Source organism: Oreochromis aureus, linkage group 18 (genome assembly GCF_013358895.1).
Source record: "Oreochromis aureus strain Israel breed Guangdong linkage group 18, ZZ_aureus, whole genome shotgun sequence".
Lineage (NCBI taxonomy): Eukaryota > Metazoa > Chordata > Actinopteri > Cichliformes > Cichlidae > Oreochromis > Oreochromis aureus.
Genome location: NC_052959.1, coordinates 34,666,981 through 34,682,531, shown reverse-complemented (window position 1 = coordinate 34,682,531; position 15,551 = coordinate 34,666,981). Strand labels below are relative to the sequence as shown.

Here is a 15,551-nt window from a genome sequence, read left to right as displayed (position 1 = left end):
TTTGATGCCACACAAATTATTTGTGCCACTCCAAAAAATAATTTCTGTCCACTATGAGATAAAGGAGAACAGCCTGATACCTGCAGGCCTGACAACAGCAGATGTATCACTGCTGTAACACCTGTAACATTCAGCAGTCGCCTCATTGTTCTGACACACACAACAAAACTATTGACTACACTACACACTAACTACACACTAACTACACAAGATTTGCGCTAAACGTCTCAAATCTCTCACATCTCAGAACACCGCCGTCACTCCTAAAACTTCCTCCCGTTTCTTAACAACTAGATGCCACGTTGCCATATCATTTTTTGATTGGTCGACATGGTACTTTTTTGGACGAATAGGAAAGGGAGAGGGTGGAGTTTGTTTTTGCTCACAGGCTTTCGAGCGTTTTCCTTATAAAACGCCGTTTTTACTGTTTCTTTTCGCAGTAAATATAAACAACGACAGTATTCAGGAAGAAAACCAAACATTGCAGATATTTTTATCATAACTCTGGTTTTACGTGGCCGATCAACACAATTTAAAAACTGGTATAAAGTCCACACTTTTCCCGTCAGTTGTTCCGTCTGTCCTGCTCACATCTCCAATGGTTGGACACGTTGTCATTAACGTGGCTTCACTCCACATCAGCCACGCCGCTTTGCCAGCTAAAACACCGGTGTCGGCACATAAGGACGCTGTCATAGCCTGTCAACGACGCTGATTGGCTGCGTATATACGAATGTGAATCGCATTATTGGCTGGATTATGGGATAAGGTGGCATCGTTCTAATACAATATGGGAGCAGCCAGTCACTCACTGACTAACACTGCAAAACAGAATTGTTAAAGTATTAATTTTAATTTCAATTCAGGTTAGATTTTTTCTGTGCGCAGAGACCGTGCCAGCAATGCGCAATTGCGCACGTGCGCAGCTTAGAGGGAACATTGGTGTGTAGATGAGGACAGGAAGTGATCATCAGGAGACAGAGCAACATGAAGGAGAGACACTCTGAGGAGCATGTGAAAGACATTTATGGATTATGTAATAATAATATTACCCTGTTTCCCCGCAGCTGCTGTTTAACCTCTGCCTAAAGAGCTGAACAGATGTGAAATCTTTACCTCTAATTTTAACTCTCTGAAAACTGTATTTTTTCAGGGTTCAGACTCAAACCTGCATCACAACCAAACATTATGTCAACAGAAAGCTTCGGTTTTTTGCACGATTCCATCACTTCTTACGTTTCATAATTATAATTATGTAGTTTGTAAGTTATCTGGAAAACTCAGAGAATCAACATGTAGATGCAACATTTTCACTTTGATCCTTATGAAAAATGATGACATTCATCAGTTTGTCCTTAAATGTGAGCCTCACGTTTGAACCTAAACAAAGACGCCACCGTTTTATTTTTATGTCACAGCTCAACTCTTTCAAGTTAAATAAATGTGAGAGACCAAACACTGGAAACATCTTTTTAAAAGCCTTTTTATTCAGCGTACACATACATATGATTTCTTTTTACTGGCATATCAGACACTTTAAACCCATTTGACATTCAGCTCCAATGTGAAATGACAGGAAGATGATAGCAGATGATGACGAAATGATAAAGGCATGTTTTTATTTGCTCAAACCTGCTGCAGTAAATGTTCATCACACTGGCTTGTGCCTCGACCTCTCAGCAGCAGATATATTTATTTACTTTGACCTGTTAGGTTTAGGATTCATGTGTCAACCTCACAGCCTGCGGACCAAATCTGGCCCCTCACACCTGAGAATGATCCCCCAAACAGCACACATATATCTAATACTGAAGCTGTTTACCTGCAACAGAAAGTGCCTCGAGGTGACGGTTGTTGTGATTTAGTGCTGCGATATAAACAGATATGAACTGAATAATTTAATTACATATAAAACATACAGATATAAATACATAAATAATCTCTACATATACTTTAGTAAAGGTGTGCAAAGAAGCAAATCTGTGACTTTGATGTTATAAATGTGTTGTATCAGTCAAACATATATTTTTATTTAGGACTTATTTAAGACCAGCGCCCGTCCATCGAGGTGGGCGACATCACCAACGGTCCAAAGTTTAAAAACAGTCAAACCTCAGATTTGAAAATCACCTTGATACCTGAAGCCCCTCCCCCTCCCTCAGGTGTTTCAGGCTGGCTTGGTCTCACGCGTGTGGATCTTCATGTGGCGCAACAAGTAGCTTTTCTGACCGAAACATCTGCCGCAGGTTTTGCAGTCCAGCGTCTCACACAGCAGTATCAACTCCATCTCCCGACATCCTTCCATGAACACACAGAGAGTTTTAATGACCCTCAGATGTAATTATTTGTAACAAAGACTCTTTAGTTTTGTGTGAAAAACAGTCTGCACACAATCCAGGGCTGTGCAGCTAATCTCTGCACGTCGTGCAAGTCGAGCCAATCGTGCGACTCGTTGGATAGATTTGAGTTTCCCGTTGACTTTGAAATTAGGAAATTAGAAAGATTTTCACAGTTTAAAACTTCCTGAGTAAATAAGCTGTGACAGAAATGTTAATTTTCCATCAAAATGAGCCGTCCTGTAACCAGCAGCAGTGTCTCTGTGCTGCGACACGAGTGTGTGGGCAACACTGAAAAAACACAAACACATTGAGCAACATATCTCCACAGCCCTGCTCTGCTATTGTCCTCGGACTATTTCGAATTTGAAAAACTCCCAGAATTCCACACATGTTGGCAGTTTTCCCACAAGCACAGACTTCACAGAATCTTGTCAGTATTACAGGAACTTACAGCAAGTCTCCAACACTGCAGAGCTGTCCACACATCCCGAGTCCAAACATCTCCACGCTTCCTGATCCGGTTTCCCTGCAGAGCTGGGAGAGAGGAGCTGCCCAATGTCCGGTTCTGGTCCACGGTTGTCTCTTTCCCCACACACAGAATTCACTGTGACAGCATCTGCCTCCATCAGTAAAAGCTGCTGCTGTTCCTCTTTAATCTGTGGAGGTTCTGGTTCCTCCTGGTCCAGACTGGAGCTCCTCTCCTGGTCACAGAGCTGCCGCTCAGGGAGAACCTCCTCCTCCTCCTCCTCCTTACAGACAGGCTGCTGTGGGACGTCTGGAGAGACAAAAATCGATAATGTCACAAAAAGAAAAAAAAATCACAGCTGATCTACATGCTTGAAATCAGGGCTGCTCAGTCAATATTAAGATGATTATCATGGAAAACATAAAGGATTTACTACAAGAAGGAACTGATCTTTTAAAATCTAGCAGCTCTAAAAGCTGGAAGTAACGTCTGATCTATCCTGAAATGAACCGAGCCAGCACAGGGAAGTGAAATTTAAAGTCTGCATCTGTGGCTCTTTGTGGCTGCTTCCACGAGAGTTTCACTCATGTAGGGAAAGTTTGGTCACCACTGCTCGCTCCCAGTGAACATGTGATCATCTTCATCTTCCTGTCTTCGCGTCAGAGCCACCGTCTCCAAACATCCATCCCAGCAGGTCTTACTGACAGCTCTAAACCTTCCCTTTCACTCTTGCTGCTGTCCTTTTGTCACAGATCACCCCTGACACTCCCCACCCACTCCACCCTGCCTGCCCGTTTCGATGGTTGACCCGAGTTATTTAAACTCATCTACTGCCGCCCCCTTCAGCCTCCCGTCTCCCTCTTTTTTACTGCACTAAGATGTTGACTTTTGACATGTTTTCTGTGTTTGCAGTTGTAAACGTGAGCTCTACTTTCATGGCTGACCTCAAAAACACCTTCTACGTCCATCAGTGCGTAAAACCTGAGCTCAGAGAGCCTGTGATCCACACCAGCTCACACTGTCTGTGCAGGAAACCCACGGCCTGTTCGCTCGCAGCTGAATAAATGTCCCGCAGAGCTGTGATTAGGATCCTCCCTCAGAGGGACACTCACCTGTCCTGTGCAGCTTGATTTGGGGTTTCCAGGTGATATCCAGCAGTCTGCGCTGACGGTCGATCTCTTCCTCGTACTGGACGATCGTTTTTTCAAACTCCAAGAATATTTGTTCAGCAGCAGCAGTTAGTCGCTCGTTGATAAACTCTCTCAGATACTGAACTGAAGGCATCGTTACTGCAGCACAGTCTCCGCTCAGACAAACAGAAATAAAACTACTCCTGTTTACTTCCTCTGTGTGTCACGGTGAGAGGTTCCGACAGCGCATCGGCGTCTACCTTTCGTTCCGCCTACACAAACGAAGCGTCCACGTGATAAAAAAGATAAACACTGAAAACGTGCGAGCTCCAGTTTTAGGACGTTTACGGGGTTTCACACTAAGAAGCAGCAGGAGAAACTATCGGGTGTGAAGAATGAAAGTCAAATATAAAATCACCTTCGCGGAGATTTGAATTTTATTTTTCACCCATCAGAACATTTTGGACGCTTAAAAGTTGCACAAACTTTAAAACATTCCTGTTGTCCTTTCAAAGTCCGTTTTTCAGATCTAATAATGGGAGTCTGTTACTTTCTGGTCATTGTCTCTTGAGTCACCACAAAGCCTGAATGCAGCGTAGATGAAACTGCGTTCAGCTGCTCCTTTATTCACACCGGGTAGCTCCACATGTTAGATTTGGTACTTTTTACTCCAGATGTCCTTCCTGATGTGTCCCTGAAGGAATTTGTGTCTGCTCTTGGGGTCAAACCAGGGATTTTTCACATGTTAGGTAAATATGTAAACCCCCACACTATCGCGTACCCTGGAGCCACATCTGCAGATGAGATCCCAGAGAAACAGGAAATGTGTGCAATAACAATGTTAAAGACTGTTTGTTATTAAATGGCTCATGATGTGAGGATATATTCAATTACATCTGGATTAAATTCAAAGGATTTTGATAAACTAAGCATGTCTAGAATGATGTGAGCCATCTTTCAGACAGACAGGACTACGTGACATCGACTGGGATTAGAAAGCATTTGATATCAGGCAGGTTTCCACTGTATCCGCACAACAACTGAGCTCAGCCTTTGAAGAACATGATCCTCACCATCTAGGAAAGCATTCATGAGTTCGTTGTTCCCTCATTATCCACCTTTTCAGGGCAGAGACACTGACTCGTTCATCAGAAGCAGCGTCTTCCACAGCTGGAGGTTACATCCTGGCCTCCAGCAGATTTGCACATCATTAGTTTATGGAGTCACTGAGAAAAAGTGCCAGAGAACAGTTCAGGGACTCAACTCAGAGTTTAAGCTGGCTCACATTTTTGAACAGTGCACCATCTGAGTATTATCACTCTGTGCACCCAGATCATTAATAAATGATGCACTAAGCTGCATCCCTGGCCTGCATGGGACACACCATGTGATCACACAACATGACACAAATACTTGACAATCAGTGCTCCTTAACATCCACATAAAATCGTAGAATGGTAAATGGCCTGTATGAAAGTCATACAGCAGGACTACCTGGATGCTCTGTTATTACTACAGTTAACTGCAGCTTTTCGTGCTTCAAGAGTGGAGGGAGGGAAGTGAAAGCAGGTTCTCAGTGGCCGGAGGGGGCCGGTTCAGTGGAAACTAGACTAAGACTGGGTGACAGGAGAAACTGGCCTAATGCAGTTTTCACTCAGGCCAAACGTAACTGAGCCAGAAGTGCAACAAGTCGCCCAAATGCGTCTGTGATGCAGGATGACACACGCAGTGTAAGTCTACAAATGACCTGCAGGAGGCAGCGGTGCGCCTGCGCTGAGTTTAGTCTGCCGTAAACTCTGCAGGAGAAGAAGAAAACCATTCATGGTTTATTGTTAGCTTACCTCCTCTGAGGGCTGCGGTGGAAGGCGGTGGGGTTTTCTTTCTTACCCTGTTTCAGGCCAGTGTTTCCGCAGGTGCAGTAATAATGACCTTACTTCGGGACCTGAGACAGTTTATTAACGGCCGACTAACTGCTGCTGCTGAAGAAATATTCCTGGAGTTTGAAAAAACGATCGTCCAGTACGAGGAAGTGATCGACCGTCAGCGCAGACTGCTGGATATCACCTGGAAGCCTCAGATAAAGCTCCACAGAATAGGTGAGTCCACGCTCAGCGTGAAAAACACTTCACGGAGGATCCTGACCGGAGCTCCACTGCACATTTATTCAGCCAGGAGCTGAACACGAGCTGAGAGCTGCGGGACAGTGGGCCATGTATTTCCTGCGGGGTTTGGGTTGTTGCGGGAAGAAACGAGTGAAGCCGAACTAACATGGCTGTGATCGGCACACAGTCCGTGGGCCCAGCAGCACGCACAGCTGGGCCGGCGAAGAGCCGTTGTCAGCGGACAGAGAGGTGGCGATCCGCGTTCAGCTCTGCGGATCGCCTCCGCGGGGTGATTGATGGAAGCAGGAGTGCTGGGGCCAGGGTGGGGGAGAGGGTCACGTCATTAAATACCTCTCACCTGACCTACCTGAAGACAATTCCAGGTGAAAGTTCGACCTCTGACTATCTGCAAAGTGTCAGGTCCCTGCTGTCACTGGTGCTCTCAAACATCCTTGAAGGGTTGGAGGGAGTTATAGATTTCAGCATCTATAACGGCCCTGAGCTCGGTCCGTCACAGGGTTCAGGGTAAATATCTGCTTCTATGGCTCAATGAACCCTCCAGTTTTTGTTCTACAACAAACGATGGAGGCATGTAACCCTTAGTGGGGGTTGTCCCCTGTGAGATAGTCCTGAGGGTCGTAACATGAGTCAAGGTGTGAAAATGTGCTTCACACCGTGACTACCATGACCCGGATGACCTACACAGACATGTACACGTCCTCCCAGGTATGAGACCCGAATCCCCTCAGGGTTGCACCAGGAATCGGTGTAAAGTCTGTAAATCAGACATGTGGAGCTTCCTGCTGTGGTGACCACGTGTGAATAAGAGAGAAGCAAAAAATAGTAGCTTTTATACACAAGGCGCAAAATATTCTTTTAAACAGTTTTCACACTTATTAAAGCCTGAATATGAAAACATTTTCTTCCAGCCTGTGTGATATTCCCCAGTTATGACACCGTGTACCAAAACCAAACCGACTGTTTTAGAAAGACCACATTTCTGTTCATAACGTATCCAAAATCTGTGACAGTCTCTGCTCTCATTTTTCAAATATACATCTATGAAACACTCCTGTGTCTTTCTCAGTAGAGCCTCACCTGTGGGATTGTCACAGGGGACTGTGGGGGGCTTCATGTGGCCAAAGTGATGTCAGTAATGGAAGTAAGCACTTAGAAGGCACATCTGTAACAGTGCAGATGGAACGGAGCAGTTTTGCTCGTACATCATATGGTTTTGTACAGATGTCCATGAAAATGCAAACAAACACATAATCAAAGCGTTAGGGCTGCATCCAAGAATCCTTCTGTTTGAAGAGTCGCTCGTGTTGTTGGTTCCTGCAGCTGCGACGGGGGTTTGATGTCGTGCATGATTAATAGTGCGATCCACCCGCTGTAGCGCTGATTGCTGATTGTTTGGTGGCTCAGAGAGGAGAGTGCAGCTGCAGCTCAGGAAAGAGGAAGGAGACAAAGAGAGACACCAGGGAGTTTGTTTATTTTCCACTTCCTGCTTGAAGACAGACTAGCGCCTATAAATAGCAGCAAGAGAGCAAAGAATCACATTTGAAGGCGGTGAATGAAGGCGTTACTCTGCGACCTGTGACCATCTTCAAACACATGTCGTCATTAATGTGTCGTGGATGATGAAATTGCAGTAAATGAAAGTGTTGAATGGAGAGGCCGGAGAATCAGTGTGTCTGGAGATTACTGAGAAGCCAAATGAGGAAACGGGCTCAACTGTGTTAACAGTAGCTGCTCTGCTCACGGTCACCTTCCTGTTTTTATTATTGAGCAACTCTGTGAGCCCAGATAAGAGGAAGTAAAGCTAAATGAAGAATCAAAGCGGTACCAGTTTCTTTAAAAACACCACTCAGTCAGTACATCCCTGACTGACACATGTTAATCAGCTGAGGAAGAACATCAGTGACATGCAGACCACACTGATACCTGGTTTTACACCTTTTCTATTCCAGTATTTACACTGATCCACGTCACTCACAAGACGTCTGTGGTTGAAAAGTCTGAGATCCCTGAAATTTGAACCCTGCTGATGGTTTCACACTCAGCTCAGTCACAGTCGGATCTCACAGAGACAGACACATCCATCTTTATTTGTACATGAATCCTATAATTACTCCTTATCAGTACTTTAATTGTTGCCTTTTTGGTGACCCAATAATTTTAAATATCTTTGAGCCTTTCTGGCCCAGACCTCCACTCCTCTTCGGTCTGCTGGTGATGCGTTCACAGACTCGTTTAAACGCAGAAAACAACATTTACTGCCTGCAGTAACAAATGCCTGGGATTTCAACTTGATCGCAGACTTACATTCAGAACTGAAGTTTGTGCATGAAACGTTAATGCTGTCTGACTTTTTCCAGTCATAAACTACAGTTCAGCCATCGATGTGCAGAAATATCCTGTGTATCGTCACACTGACACATTTCTTACTCGCCCTGTTCTGTGTATGAACCGTTACTCATTTATAAAGCTACACTGCTCAAGCTGACGTCTTTTAACTACAGTCTCTGATGGCCCACACTCGAGTCCCTGAAACCGGTTTTGCAGAACTGTGGGGTTTCCTCTGTTTACTGTTGCTGCTGCTGTGTGGTTGTTGTGCTCCTGGGACTCTCTCAGAAAAGAACAAATAATCTCAAACAGAATTATTGATCAAGAAAGTTTAAAAGGGTAAAACACACCTGATAGGAGGTAAAGTGTGTGGGTCAAAAACTGGGACGGGCGGCTAAAACTATTTTGTACTCTGAGCTTTGCTAACGACACACATGAAGCCGATTATCTGATCGTTAAATTCCAGTTGTGAGTATGAGCAGATGTTTCTCTGTCATCGCACCGGTAACCTTTCTTTTCTCTCTCTGTCCCTCCAGACCTCCCACAGCACCATGACTCCACCAGGGAGAAACTCCCTACAGACCAGGAGAAGCTCTCCAGCCTGGAGCAGGAGTCACAACATGATCGTAATAAGGACGAGGCTCCTTCTGAACAGGAGAACTCCAGCCTGAAGCAGGATCCTCCTCAGCAACATGACTGTAATAAGGAACAGGTTCTTCCTGAGCAGGAGGGGAACTCCAGTCTGGAGCAGGAGCCTCTACAGGTTAAAGAGGAAGTGGAAGAACTCTACGCCAGCCGGGCGGAAGCAGCGCCGCCGCAGATTAAAGAGGAGCAGGAGGAGCTCTCCACCGGCTACGAGGCAGAGCACCTTATATTGAAGGACGAGGACGATACCTTAATGGTGACTCTTACCTACGGGGAAAGTGACAGTGAAACCGAGCCAATCAGCGAGCAGCTCCTGTCTCACAACCCGCCTGCAGCCGAGAGCCGTGATCAGGAAGAGAGCACGAACGTAGCCTCGGGATCCGGTGCAGACGCAGAGCCAAAGCCAACGAAGAGACTCGCTAAAAGCAGAAGTCACAGTGACAGTGCAGAGCGCGCACCCATGTCAGAGAGTCAGGGTAATACAGACGCAGGTAAAAAGCCTTTGCAATGTTACGTTTGTGAGAAAGTTTTTAAGGACAAGTCCCAAATAAAAAGACACGTCAGGATCCACACGGGCGAGAAGCCGTTCGCGTGCAGCACCTGCGGGAAGAGGTTCTATCAGATTTACTTACTGAAATATCACGAAAGGACTCACACGGGCGAGAAGCCGTACTCCTGCAAAATATGTGGGAAAAAGTTCAGGTGTAGCGACAGTCTGTTGGTCCACATGAGAATCCACACGGGCGAGAAGCCGTATGGGTGTAAAACGTGCGGGAAGAGATTCATCTGCACGTCAAATCTGAAAAGCCACACGAGAATCCACACAGGCGAGAGGCCGCATTCCTGCAAAACCTGCGGGAAGAGCTTCACTCAGAGGGGCAGCCTGACCGTCCACATGAGGACGCACACAGGCGAGAAGCTGTATTCCTGCAAAGCGTGCGGGAAGCGTTTCTGTCAGAGCGGGACGCTGCTGATCCACATGAGGACGCACACGGGCGAGAAGCGCTACTCTTGTAAAATTTGTGAGAAGAACTTTACTCAGAGCAGTCACTTGTTGCGCCACATGAGGACTCACGCAGACGAGAAGTCGTCCTGAAACCTCTGCGGGGGGCTGGAGAGGAAAACGCCCACCTCTCAGGTTATAAGCAGAGCGTTCAGACAAGCTCGGCAACCGGCACTGTGCAGGGCGGAGCCATAAAACCTGGCTTGGCCCATGTTAGGCTGAAGAACAGCACTGCATTTGTAGCTTTCAAAGTATCGCTTTTATTCTAGTATTTAGGAAAGTGTCCGGCGCTGACCCGAGTCCCCACCTCTCAACTCTTAAACTCGAGTATTCAGAGATGGTGCGCTAACGGCAGAGTGCGTTCCCTGTTCATTCTGCTCAGCTCCATGTTTTTAATCTCAGTCTCAACAGTCGCTTTGCATGATTCTCTACTCAAAATAAGGTTTACCTGACAGCGTCTGTGATGCAGCGTCCGCAATCGTCCTGCCCCCCTTTAAGCTGACTTTCTTTTGATTGGCTGCCTGTTATTGTTGTATGAAGGGTGTCAGAGGCAAGACTGAACATCAGTACAGGTATTAGGAAGAACTTTTTAAAAGCGGCGATTCTCAGGCTACGTCCACATGGACACGAGTATTTTTGTAAATGGAGATTTTCCATTTTCAGTTAACAAAAAAAAAAAAAAAAAAAAAATCCCATCCACATGTGCACGTTTGAGATCTTCGTCCACATGTAAACACAAAAAAGGAAGTCAACCGGTGTCAAGAACATGCGAAATCCTAACCGTGTAGAAATGTTGGCCAATCAGAAGTCTAGAAGCCCGGGAGGGATCGAGTAAACAAAGATGGCGCATGGACGCAGAAATGAGCCGTACGTGTGGACAGACATTAATCCTCAACATCACACTGGAAACGTGTAAATACTGCAGATAGTACGACTAACAGCACATCCATCTCATGAGAACAAAGAAAAAAGGCGCACACCTTTCACGCTGCGTGACTAAATCTCAGTTTTCCTCGTCCACACGTAAACGCAAAAACTGAGTTTTTAACTTTAATATTCATGTCTCTATTTTAAACTGCATAAAAACAGAGCGCGGGCTCATTTCTGACATGTGTCTGGGTTTAACGTCGTTGTGAAATCAGCCGAGCCGGGCTGTGCGTCTGTTCACTCTTCTGCTGCTTTCACAGTTGTCGTGTTGCGTTGTTATCTTCTCTGTACTTCTGTGCTTTTATGGAGGATTGCAGTATGCGAGCAGCGTGAGAACGAGCTCCTGACCTGATGATGACACGCGTACATGTGAACCGGACGGCGAGAACATTTTGTTAACTCACTGATGATTGAGCCTGTTCTTTCATTTCTACTCTGTAAGGGCGCTCAGTCCCACATGCTCTTTCTGCCGGTGTTCTGTTACTGTGTGTGCCACTCTTCCAGAGAATAAACATGCAGATATAATCCCTGCGGTCACTGGTGTTTTTTAACCCACGAGCAGCCAGTTTGGAGCAGCACTGTCTTTCATGAGGTTTGATTTCTGTCGGCAGTCATGCAGACAGGTTCATTTCAGAGTCCCTGCAGTCTGCTCCTGAGGAGTAGAAGAAAAACTTGAAAGTGGGATTCAGGAGATCCTCCAAGTATTCCTTCCTCTCCAGCTGACGTCAGGAGCGCTCCGTCTCCACAGTTTATAGAGCGTGGGCAGAGAGCCGCTTCCCCCGGCTGAGTGGCCTCGAGGTCCGCTGGAATTCCTGCTCCAGCAGCCGCATCAGGAGTGGAAGATTTTCCCCAGTCTGATCTCATCTCCAGCACCCCCGTGTTCCTCTCCACTCCCACTTCGGGTCCTTGTTTATGTCTGTGGTCATAACAAAGTTTATCCTAACAGATCATCTTTAGACGTCAGCTGGCCAAATAAACTTTGAAAATCCTCCTCGTGGATGCCTGGATGTTACACGTCACTGGAGAGATGGACGAGCTGATTTTACAGTCACTTTGTTTCCTGGTGGAAGCTGAAGCAGCTTCTGGACCTCAGACTGAACAAGCAGGCGGAGACGTGATGTCAGTCTTGTTGCGCAAACACAAAGCTGAGTGCAGGCAGCGGTGTCGCCCTAAAGCCCGTTTCTCCACCGAATTATCAAGACAGAAGCTGCTCCCTGAATACTGAGCTATTGTTTTCTCATTTGATCGTTTGCACATAATCTCAGAGTGATGCGTTACCCCACAGAGCTCTAATAATAAGTTAAATATATTTTCTCCGCTGTTTTTCTGTCATCACATTCGTGTCATTTTGTCCCTCCAGACCTCGGACCGCGACACCTCTCCAAGGATGAGGAGGTTCTCATGAACCAGGAGAGGGACTCCAGCCTGAACCAGGAGGAACCAGCGGCTCGACGGATCAAAGAGGAGGAGGAGGAGCTCAGCATCAGCCAGGAGGGAGAGCTGCTCGTTCTGGACGAGGACAGCGACACTATCATGGTGACTGTTACGTATGGGGAAAGTGACGACAGCGACCCAGAACCGGAGCGGGAGCAGCTCCCCTCTCACAGCTCTCCTGTGGCCGAGAGCCGATGTCAGGACCGAGGCAACCACGTGGAATCTGGATCGGCTGTGCAAGCGATGTACAACAACGTGGACAACGCCCTGATATTTAGCGGTCCTGTTTACATGCAAGGCTTTAGGAACGAACCTCTGATGATGCAACAAGACATAATCGACCCGGACGAGAAGCCGTATCCCTGCGAAATATGCGGGAAACACTTTCGTAAACGCTTTAATCTGGAGATCCACATGAGGGCTCACACTGGCGAGAAGCCGTTCTCATGTAACGTGTGCGGGAAAGGTTTCACTCGGAAGGACAGCGTGATCCTGCACATGAGGACCCACACGGGCGAGAGGCCGTTTATCTGCGGCTTCTGCGGAAGGCGGTTCGGTCGGAAGGATAATTTGGCCTCTCACATGAGGATCCACACAGGCGAGAGACCTCACTCCTGTAAAATATGCGGCAAAAGTTTCTGCCAAAGTAACGACTTGTTGCGCCACACGAGGACTCACGCCGCCGAGAAGCCCGTTCCCTGCGACATATGCGGGAAAAGATTTCGGGACGCCTCGACGATGAATTTCCACAAAAAGAGGCACAAGTGAGAAGTCCCGAAGTGTTCAGGACTGAAACTGAAAACGTTTTAATCTTTGTACAAGTAAAACACATCACCATGTATTCTGTGTAACGTCATATCTGTCTACCTCTGTTACATGTGGACTGTTTGGACACATTTTGTCTTCCTGTGCATTTTGAATCATTTTAGGCTTTAGAGGCGTTACTGACATATTACAACAACTTAGGTACAAACTTCATCTTCCTCTGTCTGGATAATGTTTGCTCGCGTCTGCAGCCGCATGAAGGTAAGGATATCTGAGCTGTAAGCAAAAGGTCAGAGTCTGCATGAAGGTGTGATCAGAATATCTGAAGTATGAAAATGCTCCCTGTGGAAGGACGGCCCCAGAAACGGCGTGGTGATACAGACGTGTTGTGCATTAAGTGCCATTGAAGTTTCTTCTGCAGCAGCAGAGGTGGCTGAATTGTCTGGATACTAAGGAAAGGTCACACAGTGCTTCCTTCACTACCTCCTTTAGCAGAAGATCATTTAGGGCACAGGTGGGGGCCTCCAGGCCTCGAGGGCCGGTGTCCTTCATCCAACACAGCTGAGTTAAATGGCTAAATTAGCTCCTCAACATGTCTTGAAGCTCTCCAGAGGCCTGGTAACTAATCAACCTAGCCCTAACTAACCCTGACCGAGGGTGATATCTAAAACCTGCAGGACACCGGCCCTCGAGGCCTGGAGGCCCCCACCTGTGCCCTAAATGAGTTCGACACCCCTGCTTTAGGGAAACGAGCGATCAAACCGAGCGACGTGGCTCAGATCATGAAAATGTTAATCGTGTGTTTTCCATTTTATTCTGATTTGTTTGACCCTTACAGGCTGTGATAAACCCTCAGCTGAAATATGATCATCATATTGTGATATCAATAAAATCTGCTTCTTGTAAAGTTGTGTTGTGCGATTTAATAGCTCATAATCTTAACAAATTAAGATTGAGCTATATGAAAGTATCAGTGGTGGTTTAGGGTTCACCGTCAGTCAGACTCATCATGGCTTCAGTCAGAAAGGCTGAAGTCTGTCCTGAGGTTATGCTGGGTCTCTGCAGCAGGAGATGAGTGGACAGGAAGTGCAATTAACCAGAATGTGAGAAACATCCGATTTCTCTTTATGGGCTGTTTTTAATGTTAAATAAATCTGAATAATCTTGATGTATTAATACAGCCTGGATGAAGCAACTGTTCACAAAGTTCATGATGACACATTTCTAAGATAAGCCCAGAAACACGCCCTGCATGGCTGAACTGCCACCAGTAAACTGATCCAGCCTGTAACAGCACACAGGTGGGCTTAGAGCAGGGGTCCCCAATCTCAGTCCACGAGGGCCGGTGTCCCTGCAGGTTTTAGATCTCACCCTGGGTCAACACACCTGAATCACATGATTAGCTCATTACCAGGCCTCTGGAGAACTTCAAGACATGTTGAGAAGGTCATTTATCCATTTAAATCAGCTGTGATGGATCAAGGACATTAAAACCTGCGGGGACACCGGCCCTCGTAGACTGAGATTGAGGACCCCCGGCTTAGAGGATGGAGGGATCTCGTCTGGTCCTCTGGATGTTGTAGTTTCATTACAGTGGACCCACATGAACGACATCCACCGACACAACATTAGGCACACTGCATCAAAACAGACTCAGATCTTTGCTTCACCTTAATGTTTTCCATCGAGGTTGAGACAGAGGAGGGAATTTGTTTTTTGGGGAACTATTCATCCAAATTTATCTAACACAGTAAAAGAGACAATATGCTGCTATAAAAATGCACCGGCCTGAATCAGGAGTCACAAAACACAGTTTGAGCCTTGTAATAAAGTCTGGACAGTGATAACATTTTCAAACAAATGCATTAGAATAAAACAATCACGATCCAAATTAAATGCTAACTCTGAGTAGTTAATACATTTGTTAAGGGAGCAGGAGACTGAAACCCAATGAAAGAGGCAGGAGGAGAAGAGCAGAGAGGAATGCACAAACAAGCACACGGAGCAAAAACGAGACCACATGGGACTGATTACACAATGAGACGCAGCTGGGAACCGAGCACAGCTGCAGACAATCACACAGGAGGGAAGACAAAGAGAGGAAGGGAAAGCAGAGCAGGCATGTGAGGAGAAGCAATCGCTAAAATAAAACAGGAAGAGGGACCCAGGACGGCAACAGCGGGTACAAACAGACAAGGACGCAGGAAATACGAGAACAGGAGAATCAAAACAAGAACCATGAGAGTTTAACAGTAACACTGCAGTAACCACGAGGAGGAGTTTCATGTGCACCGTCCTGTTTCCAAGAAGCATTTCTTTACTAATCAGCAGGTAACAGAACAAAGGGAGATAATCACAGGATCATTTCTTCCTACAGTTCTCGATCTCTTTGAT

General features: G+C 46.3%; 2 protein-coding genes across 2 annotated transcripts; both read left to right on the top strand.

Moving 5' to 3' along the window:
* Nucleotides 1–5,722: 5,722 nt before the first annotated feature.
* LOC116335974 (zinc finger protein 37-like) lies at nt 5,723–13,850 on the top strand. The gene is made up of 3 exons (XM_031759767.2): nt 5,723–6,031; nt 8,920–9,519; nt 12,319–13,850. Exons 1-3 carry the CDS (start codon nt 5,860–5,862, stop codon nt 13,158–13,160), a joined length of 1,614 nt encoding a protein of 537 aa, XP_031615627.1. The 5' UTR covers nt 5,723–5,859; the 3' UTR covers nt 13,161–13,850.
* Nucleotides 9,528–11,483, top strand: LOC116335983 (zinc finger protein 177-like; the record flags this gene model as incomplete). The annotated part of the gene is made up of 1 exon (XM_031759774.2): nt 9,528–11,483. A coding segment is annotated over one exon (597 nt), but the record flags the coding sequence as incomplete, so codon positions are not given.
* Nucleotides 13,851–15,551: the final 1,701 nt, after the last annotated feature.